Below are 10,815 nucleotides of genomic sequence, written 5' to 3' on the forward strand. Positions count from 1 at the left end.
GCTTACAATGTGAAAGCAACGCCAACGCGCTTTATGTTTGGTTCAATAACTATAACGAACATTTAATTTTACATACTAGTACTTTTATCAACAGTCAATCAAAAAAATAATTCTCTATCCGTTTCAGTCAAAATACTAAATGTACAGACAAAATATTTTTACCGTTTTATTATATGTAGTATTTTGATTTTCAGTTTTTTAAATAAAATACTCAAACAACACAAAAAATAATAATTTAATAAAAAAAATATCTTGTTTTTGTTGGGGCTCGAACTTGGACCGCCAACTTCACAGTCTCACGCGCCAGCCCCTCTATCCATTTCAGTCAAAAATACTAAATGTACAGACAAAATATTTTTACTGTTTTATTATATGTGTAGATTATGTATTTCCGTTGCCGCTACAGTAACAAATACTAAAAATTTACAAATAAAAAATTATATTACGTGGTGTTCTCAAACGTATTTTTTGCTCAATATTAATAAAGATAACAGGTAGACCTTAAAAATTTTCACAAATATTTTTTAATCGTTTATTACCTTTCAATATAAAGAATTAAACAACAATAAAGTAATTATTAAAGGTATATCCCATACAACAAACGTCTTTGTCTATCGCAGCTTTATCTAATAAATTTCTCTGGTCTGGTATTAGGAGTGGACATGCAACGCAGTATGTACTATTGACCGCGTTGTATTTCTGCCGATTTGCGCTATGGCGTTGTTATTAAGAAATTGCATGGCATTTCTTCAAATTTTAAGCAAATTTTTGGTCGATTTCAATAAACAGAAACTAAATATAGAGAATGAATAATTATGTAAGTAACTAACACGATGATAGTAAGTACCTACGGAATTTTTCGAGTGCGATTTCGGCTAGCACTTGGCTGGTTTTTTTTTTAAACTGAGAGGTATTTATTTTATTAGAATTGTGGCTCTGAAGTCTTCATTCTAACGATGACTCTACCTAGCATCAAAAGTTTGCCTCGTCAAAGTATTAGTCATCGTCCATTAATGAGCTGTCTTTTGAAATTTGGAATGTTTCCCTACGTACATAGGCAGCGATCGATAACGGAGCGCGTCGTCCATACATCATCCAACCCCGACAGAAACTCCTTGTAGATATTAATTTGTAACTTTAACCTGAACCCTAGTTTCAGATATGACAATTTATATAGAGGCTACTCTTCGTTTTGAAATTAAACATGAAACCGATCTATATAATAAATTAGTTTTACTACTTTATTACCTAATTAACTATACTTCTCTTTCAATAGAAAATATTTCATCATATATGTATTATTTCACTACGAATTATGGATAAATATAATATTTACGGGACAAATAAAACATATTGAATTACCCTAGAAGTAAAGTAAGTTGGAGACTTGCGTACTATACTATACAGATACTAACCCGGGACCTACCGTGGCACCGAACACGCTCTACCGCTGCGCCACAGAGCCCGTAAATGGATATTTTATAGATATTCTGATTTCCTAAGCTCCACCTGCGTTAAAAGAAAAATATAATTTACTAGATAGCGCGCGGCTTCGCTGCCGTGGGAAATTCCAGAAAAAAAATTATGTTGTGAAAATCAGTCCAGTGGTTTAATACAAATCTTTTCTCTTTATAGAGTGGTTCTCCTCCGTTTATTAAAAGAATATTGATTTTATTGAATTACGCTACGATTTATCATTTTCTTATTAAGTTTTCTAAAACTTAATTATAGCAAATCTGTATTGTTCTATTTTTTTAATCGCCCCGGTACTTTTTTATGTATGGGATGTGAAGCACATTTTTTATTTAATAAAAAAATTTGAAACAAATACTTGACAAACATAATCGAAATGATTATTTTTTGTGATAAGAGATGCAACTCTCTTTAATTTTTCTTTAAGTTTAAGTTACAATCGTTATTGTTAGGTTTTTTGTCTTAACTATTTATTTTTAACTGTAGGCAATTAAGTTTTTATGAACTACCAACACGTACGCATGATCATTTATCATTGTAGATACCTAGAACATAATAATATCTTGAAGAACTTATCATTTAAATAAATATACCAGACAGTAAATGGGAAAGAAAACTGCGTCCCTTCCCCATTTCGTATGGGGAAGTTTACCGATTTATTTCAACATTTCAGTCCCCGCCACCCAGTTTAGTTACCCCTCTCCAATTCAAGTTGCCACCACAATTATAATTTGGAGTTCTAATTGAGTCGCCTTCCATTTGTACACAGGAAACACACGCTTTACTTATTACATTGAAATTGTTTCTTGTATCTAAGAAATGTTCTTGTATCTATATTCTTCATGTTTATGTGAATTTATAATAGTAAAATTCGTTCAGTTGTTGTGAACCTTCATACATTTCAATTTTTCATACATATATACATATATTTACATACATCAAAATTTTCATATAAGTTTGCACTCATAATTCAGAACTCAACCAGATTTACGATCAATTGTAGCTCGTCACTTAAACAAAAGTACAATAATATTTCTCGGCTAAATTAATTACATAGGTTGACATTAAAACATACTGATATTAAATAAAAATGAAGAAAAACTTACAAGACAGGTTCAATCCTCAACACAAACTTCGATACGTTTCCACTTAATTTTCGTAATCTATACGGATGTCGTAGTGCTACGAGACTACGGCAGGCTACGAAAGGCGCAAGGCGGGCACATGGTGTAGGCAATGCGCCTCTACTGCCGCGGCTCCCCTCCCGGGTCCGCTGCCAGCCAACTCGCCCGACAGCGAGCGATAAGCGATAAAGATCTTTCTAGTGATTTTATTTTATGGAGCAAAAAGGACGATTTTGTTGAAGCCAAATGTTTGCGCGAATGCCTTTTCTCTACTTTCCTTTCGCGGATTTGAAATTTAAGATGAAAGAAGTACAATTCTTCTCGATTATTTTTTTGTTTTATTAGTTAGGTTCTCTTACTCCAATTGTTTGTAATTAAGTTAATATACTGCTAATTTTATTTAAATCAAAATATAGTTTAAAATACTTCAGCGCAAAGCTTCCGGGTAAACTACGTTAAGAGTTGACCCGTCCGGTACGTGAACGTAAAGGTTCCTAGAACTGCTAACCCGGGAAAGAGCGACGTATAATTGACCATGCGAGAAACAACTGACACTGAGATCTACTCCAGCACCACGAAAAGTCTGTCCTTAAGCCTTACCGTTACGCAAAAAATATAATCCTTATAGCATGTCATTCAGTATTTGGCGCGATGGCTTGTTAGCGTATTTCATTTCATGTACCTATAAGTTTGGTGTTTCTATACCGATTTCGATGATTCTTTTTTATCGAATACTTAGGTAGTTATTATTATTAGAAAACTCAAGTAACTTCTCCCGTTTTCCCAACATTTCCTTTCACTGCTCTGCTCCTACCTACTGATTGTAGCGTAATGAAAAGTATACCTACTATAACCTGCTCAGGAGTATGAAAAATAACTGTACCAAGTTTCGTTAAAATCCGTCAAGTAGTTTTTGTTTCTATTAAGAACATACAGACAGACAGACAAAAATTTTACTGATTGCATTTTTGGCATCAGTATCGATCACTAATCACCCCCTGATAGTTATTTTGAATATATAGGTATTCCATGTACTACCTATGTACTACCCCGCAAGGGATATAGACGTGACCATATGTATGTATGTGTATGTATTCCATGTACAGAATTGACCTCTCTGCAGATTTATTATAAGTATAGATGATAGTCCTGTGTTGGTTTATACTCGTAGATACCAAATACTACGGCGCGTCTTTAGAAGAGGTATATTTTGTGAGAGACCGCGTGGTAGTATTTAAGTAGTACTACTACTGCGATATTCAAAGTCTAAAGAGACTCCGCGATTTTCTAATTCATTAAGTATCTCCCAGTGGCTTTCAGATAAGAGATAAAAGGCATTCAAAAGCAAATAAGCTTTCATCGGGGTAACGTACTAACTTTTCAAATACCTACATTCTGCTATGTTGGGAGGGGGGGGGGGGGGGGCTGAATAACTGTTATTGTTTATCGACTATCTTTAAATTGTTTTACATTACAAAATTTTAAATAACATCACATCCTAGTATCTTAATGTTTTTCTGTTTGGTCAGCTGGTAGACTGGTAGAGAATGCCATTAAGTTCACCTTCACCTTTTATTCTTTTTTTTGTGCAATAAAATATTATTATTGAAAATAAAAGCTTTTATAAATAAATTTTATCGAAATCAGACCAACGGTTCGAAAGTTATGGCGTTTAAAACGTAAGTAAATATGTACAATATTTTCGCCCGAAGTTGATTGGTAGACTCACTCGCTCGTTCATTTACGTGCCAATCTATACTAATATTATAAAGCTGAAGAGTTTGTTTGTTTATTTGTTTGAACGCGCTAATCTCAGGAACTTCTGGTTCGAATTCAAATCTTTTTTTTGCGTTGAATAGACCATTTATTGAGGAAGGCTTTAGGCTATATAACATCACGCTGCAACTATAAGGAGCAAAGAAATTATGGAAAATATGAAAAAAAATCGGGGAAAATAATTCATCCTTGAGGGCTTCAATGATACCCAAAATAACTTTGCCACGCGGACGAAGTCGCGGGCACAGCTAGTAACAGATAAAACAGCATTATGTACTAAGATCCTTAATTTTTAAGATCGACATCGCGAAACTGAAAAGAATCGAACAAATCCCTAAAACTAATTGGAAACCTTTACATTTATTTATGCTTTTTTACTAATCGAAATTCGTAAACTATTGCATTAAATAACTTAGGCATATTGTTTCTTCCATATTGTAGAGAAGTGACTTTTGGTGTAGTGACAAGTATATTTTTGAGCTTACTGGTTAAAGCACACTAACGAAATCACTGATTATTTAGAATTATATGTATGTACACAAAATAAATACCAAGTTTTCTAGTTACGTAGCTTCGATGTATGATTTAAAAAAAACGCGTTAAAGATCTTAAAACATAGTTTTATTTTAAGATGTTTACCTTTTTGAACAAACTTTATATTCTTCATCAAAAACGCAAAACTTAAATAAACAATCCTTAGCCTATTTAAGAGAAATAACGCATGTAGGTTGATAGTACCCATTGGGCCCCATAGTGTGCCTCTGAGAAAGATGTATGTCTGTCAGTTCTGTAACTCCAAAATCGTAATCCGCAAACTTGTTAAGGATCTCAGAGCCGTCGAAGGTCGTCCTTGTCTTTCTGTAATTCCGAGAGTCTTCTGTTTCATCTGCCACCGCTTCAGAGGAACCTCCTCTATACTTTGAATTTATTAATGTGACATGCAGTTTAACGTTATCACGATCAAATTCTTTCTTCATGAATTCTAAAACAAAGAAAATGTCTTATTTTTTGCTATTGTCTTGGCTCTATCTACCCTCTATCTTTTTCTCAATATACTAATTTATTATATTATTAGAATTCAGAGAAAATATTTATTATCCTCCTACCGATAACACGGTTGCATCCTCATCTCTCTGGAGATGAGCCTGGGATGTGCGTGTAACTACAATCCTGGATAAGGTAAATCAGGTTTTTACAAGAAGCGACTTTGTCAGACATTTGTAGGAAAATCTAAGCCTAAAAAAAATGTGTTATGTGACTTTAGTTCGTGTGGACATATTTGCATGTGAATATTCACGGGAGCGAAACTTCAGATAACAGATAGTTACTAAAAGGAAAGAATACCTGCTTTGTAAAAATATTGTACGAGAGAGTCTGTTAGCCTTTGAAGTAAACCGACAGGTGCTTCCTCTTCTTGTACAGTGCAATATAACACGTCGATTTCTTTTGGATCATCGTTCATGTAAGACAAACCTTTAAGTCTTATTTTCAAAGGCAAATAATCACGTATGATTGGCCTGAAACGAAAAATAATCAATTTCTCATATTTCATATCATTATACAAATTTTTAATTTATGTAGTTTGTTTTCTTATCAGTTAATACAAATGTGAACTGTCATATCCAGACTAGAAACAATTTATGAAAGTAGTATGTATTGACGCTATGCTATCCCCTCCACCACACTTGGCACTATAAACCAAATCATGGAATGCGTGCGCTGCTCTCACATTTTTTTTCTCTACAGCACGCATTCACGGAGTCAACTCCTTAACAAAAACCCCTGATATATCAGTATCCGAAAAACTTATTGAACTAAAAACACACTGCGAGTGACTAACTCTTTTGGTGTGCTGTGGCCAGGAAATTTAGGTTCCCTAATTTATGCTCACGGAATTGCATACCAACTAACTGGAAGGAAAATTCACTTTTGCAATATGTAGAGAGGAAAAATTACTTTAAAATTCTTCAGACAAACAAAGTTGTGTCGAAAATATGAATGTCCTTCTAAACATGGCAATCACAAAGTGACGGACTTTTCGACTGAATTGTACATATACAATCGCGTTCATAATATCTATATAAATTTAAAAAAAACACATGCATCACAATTTTATCCTTTGCTTCGGTGAAGAGTTTTGAGGCATGGACCCTCTCCTCATTGTCCATGAGACACATCACTCCAACGGTGATGTGCAGTTTATGTGCTTTAATAAACAATGATTCTTCAATCCCCCTACACATCGAACAGCTTTTTAGAACTGCTTCCTGAAATGACATAGAATTTAATAATTTTTATAGAGAGTGATTTTAAAAAGAGTAACAAAACCAAAAATTTTGGGAATTTTTGTGTTTGTCTAGTACGTTATAGCTTCGAAACTACTCAACCGATTTGGACGCAGTTTTCACGGGTAAACTGCATATAATAATGGAGCGTTGTTGAAACTTAGTCGAAATCGGTTAAGAAATAAAGAAGTTATGGTCAATTAAAAATTTACTTTAAGAACTATTACAAAGCAAGCAGAGTTGAATATGGTTTAAAGATATTTAATTTTGCTTAAGCTAACTAGTTGATTTTATCATCATAATATTAATAAAGAACCCTCTTATAAAGTCCCACCACTAAAGTTAATTTATTACTTAAACAATTTAGTCCTAACTAATAATAACAGTGTTCCCAAAGGTTTATACTCACAGAACATTATTTAAGGAATACCATAGTCTAGCCCCGATTGCTAATTAATATACAGGATAAGTATGATTACATGAGGATTATATAAATCAAAATGATTGGGCCCAGTCTAAATTAAAAGGATAAATTTTAAAAAAAGACTCTCTTGAATCTTTATTTGATCAGTCACACATACTGATAAACTTTTATGCGATTATCAGATTTCAATTCTATCATTAAGCCAAACAGATGAATGTGGCCTATAAGTCTTTTCAAGACTGTTGGCTCTTTCTACCCTGCAAGGGATATAGACGTGATTATATGTACGAATGTAACTAGAGAAAAGATGAAGTATGTGTGTGTGTAGTCAACCTTGAATTGCTCAAAATTCTTCATAACTGCAGGCCCATTGACTGGAATAGATATGAAATGTGTTGCCCGCTGTTTCATTCTAGATGACATCACAATCATATTTATTCTTCTTCTTGCAGCCTTTACATTCTGAAATATGAAACAATGGCTGGAACTACAAAATAAGAAGTTGGTAATATTATTATTGAATAGAGATAAGTTTATTGGTGTATTTAGCCCGACTCCTCCCAAAGAAAAACCCAGGGTATACCATGTATGTATAGCCTACATGCATGGTATATCCTATACCCTTTGTATGCAAATTCAAAAATTTAATCATTATTATAGGACACTTCATATCAGTTAATAATTGTCATCTTATGGTTTTACAACATTGGTTGATGTCAAATAAATTACTTTAAACTAAGTTTACTGCCACACCACAATCCAGAAGTCTAAAAGTGAGGCACTAACAATGTCCAGCTACAATGTTGAGTGGCCATATTAATTATAACTTTTTATAAAATTTTAATTGATTTCTACATTACATTTTTATATTAAGAGGCTGCATTACTCAATGGTTATGGTATGGTTGGTATATAAAGCAAAAATGCTTTACTTCTTTATTCTACTGGTCAAAGCTTCAACTTTTAGGCTACTTTAGTAACCATATCATCAGTAAAGACAAGATAACATAGTGGAACTAAGAAAATACATATTTTTTTATATCAACACTGACAATAAAGCACAAAATATGATAACATTAAGTTTAACAAATGTGGTAGCTATATAGAAGTGCAATACAAACAAAACAGGAAAGGATAACTAAAAACTTTACAATATGTAAAAGAACTAACTGCAATACTAGATCCAAAGATTGTAATATCTCCATTCTGGCTCTGCCTTGGTATTTTTATATCTGTTTTTGTTTCTTTTTCTATCCTGCTCCTCATAGAGCCTTTTTTTCCAATTATCGAGCCTATGTAATGCCTGAAATCATTAATTTCAAATAAATAATATCATTAACATTTATTTTATGTCTTCATTTTGTAGGTTTATTGATGTGCCGTGTGATTCCTGGCACCAATACAAAAAAGAATAAGACCACTCCATCTCTTTCCCATGGATGTCGTAAAAAGTGACTAAGGGATAAGCTTACAAACTTGGGATTATTTTTTTAGGCGAACTCTGTTGGCTCTGTCTACCCCACAAGGGTTATAGACGTGACCATATGTATGTTTATTGATATGACGAACATACTTCGAAACATGTAACCTTGTAGTATATCTATCATTGTCAATCTTAACAACCTCGAAGCCATCATCTTCTTCATCTTCCTCAGGCAAATAAACAACAGGCATATCTGAAAATAAATCTGCCTTTTAAAAAACCAAAGAGATCAAAATAACAATATAAAGTTGAAAGAACAAAGTTCCATAAGATTTTATCAGTACCATTTTCATACAAATCGTGTTCCTGAAAAGCAGTCACTTCTGTTGTTGGGTCATTCACTCTGTAGCACCTTCCTTCAATCCATATTAGTTCAGGTTTAAGTATATCCATCTGTAGAGACCAGCGTTTAAGAAGTGACTAGCGGATGTTCTATCTATAAATGCACTTACGCAAGATCACAAACAAACCTAATCTCTGTTAAAAACGGTAGCCAAAAAATAATAATTGTTAATGTAAAAAATTTAATCACAATCTAACATTACTTACATTATTTAAAAATTTATTACTATTTTTTAAATAGGCGTTAACTACTTGTCTGTCATTTTTAATTTATTTCTGATTAATAACATTGACATTTATCACTTACATTTTTGTTTCATGGTCTTGGATCCATGGCCATGGAGCCGCTTGCATGTTGAACCACAGCCAAGTTGATCTATGACTGGGTACAGGTAATATGTGTTAAAATACATAATTATACATTTTCAATATGCTGATGTGCTTTTCCGGATCGGTAGATTAGAAATCTTTCCATATATTTGCTTCGATCCCTGTGTATTGTTTTATGTTATCTATTGTTTTATACATACATACAGACATTCATTTTTAGGGATATAGACGTGACCATATGTATGTATGTATACATACATACATATAATCACGTCTATATCCTTTGTGGGGTAGACAGAGCCAACAGTCTTGAAAAGACTGATGGGCCACGTACAGCTGTTTGGCTTTAAAATAGAATTGAGATTCAAATAGTGACAGGTCGCTAGCCCATTTCCTAAAAGAAGAATCTCAAATTTATTAGCCTATCCCTTAGTCGTTTTTTACGACATCCATAGAAAAAAGATGGATTGGTCCTATTCTTTTTTCTATTGGTGCCGGTAACCTCACGGGCACACTGTAGCGCATCAGGAATGTTTGCTAACGCACACATAGATTGTTTTCACGCTAAAATGCGCAAGCGTGCGGCATCCCTGGTGCGCAGGGTGCGGGATAGCCCTTATGCTGTGCTGAAAACGATAGCAGGTAGATGGGACTGTCCATACATTCAGCACTGCTGTGACAGACATGTACCCTGTCCACCGTTTCAAAGGAACTTGTGAGCGTATTTGTTTATTTGTACCTATTTGACATTTGTAAATGTAATTAATGAAATTTGATAATAATTGATGTTTGACGTATTACGAGTATAATGAATTAATTTATTTTGACTAAATGAAATTTTTATGCTAGTGAATTAATTTGATTTAAAATGGAGTACATTACTTGATTGATTTTAATGTGAATATGGATGATTTTGTATTTTCTCTTGTATCAGTAGCCTGAAATAAATGGATTTAATTAATTAACTGGGTAGATAGAGTAGAAATAAGTAGTGCCCTTGTACTGAATTTCTCTTTATTTTAAAGTTTTATTCTTATTTTCCTTGATGTACATAAATATATAAATAAATAAATACAAAATAGAGCCAACAGTCTTGAAAAAACTGAAAGTATTTTTTTTCTATTATGAAAGCTCGAACTCCTCTCATCAATACATATAATAAAACAGTAAAAATATTTTGTCTGTATATTTAGAATTTTTGACTGAAATGGATAGAGGAACACTTATAATGAACAATAGAAAGCAAAAATATTTTTTTTGAATTTCTTGTCTGTCTGTCTGTATGTATGATCACGATTATTTCCGAAAGTACTGAACCGATTTACTTCAAACATTCACCAATTGCTTTGTTTTAACTCAGAAGAACATTTAAATTTGTTTCATCAAAATCGGTTTACAAAAAAAAAGTTATCGACATTTGAATGAACTCAAGGCATGAGTTTGCCTCCAAATAAGTTACGAAATTTAAAATTCAAAGTCATTTATCATTATACGACAGCATAATACCTACAACATATAAATATAAGTGAAAATCAGTTTGATAATATTCTGGTTTTGCCTCACATAACATGCGTAATTC

At 33.0% G+C, this 10,815-nt stretch overlaps 1 protein-coding gene across 3 annotated transcripts; it reads right to left on the reverse strand.

Annotated features, from left to right (window-relative positions):
- Positions 1–4,977: 4,977 nt before the first annotated feature.
- LOC106133591 (activating signal cointegrator 1 complex subunit 1) lies at positions 4,978–9,266 on the reverse strand. 3 transcript variants are annotated; one of them, XM_013333375.2, is made up of 8 exons: positions 9,214–9,266; positions 8,849–8,957; positions 8,655–8,757; positions 8,252–8,384; positions 7,416–7,544; positions 6,477–6,640; positions 5,718–5,890; positions 4,978–5,355 (listed from the first exon to the last, which is right to left on the reverse strand). In XM_013333375.2, the coding sequence occupies exons 2-8, from the start codon at positions 8,955–8,957 to the stop codon at positions 5,075–5,077; spliced, it is 1,092 nt and encodes a 363-aa protein (XP_013188829.2). In that variant the 5' UTR covers positions 9,214–9,266; the 3' UTR covers positions 4,978–5,074. The 3 variants fall into 3 exon arrangements, with proteins under 3 accessions (XP_013188829.2, XP_013188828.2, XP_013188830.2); XM_013333374.2 differs by having other exon boundaries at positions 9,114–9,220; XM_013333376.2 differs by lacking the exon at positions 9,214–9,266 and adding an exon at positions 9,114–9,129 and having other exon boundaries at positions 8,655–8,773.
- Between the last annotated feature and the right edge of the window lie 1,549 nt (positions 9,267–10,815).

The sequence above is a fragment of the Amyelois transitella genome, chromosome 2 (genome assembly GCF_032362555.1).
Source record: "Amyelois transitella isolate CPQ chromosome 2, ilAmyTran1.1, whole genome shotgun sequence".
In the NCBI taxonomy this organism is placed as follows: Eukaryota; Metazoa; Arthropoda; class Insecta; order Lepidoptera; family Pyralidae; genus Amyelois; species Amyelois transitella.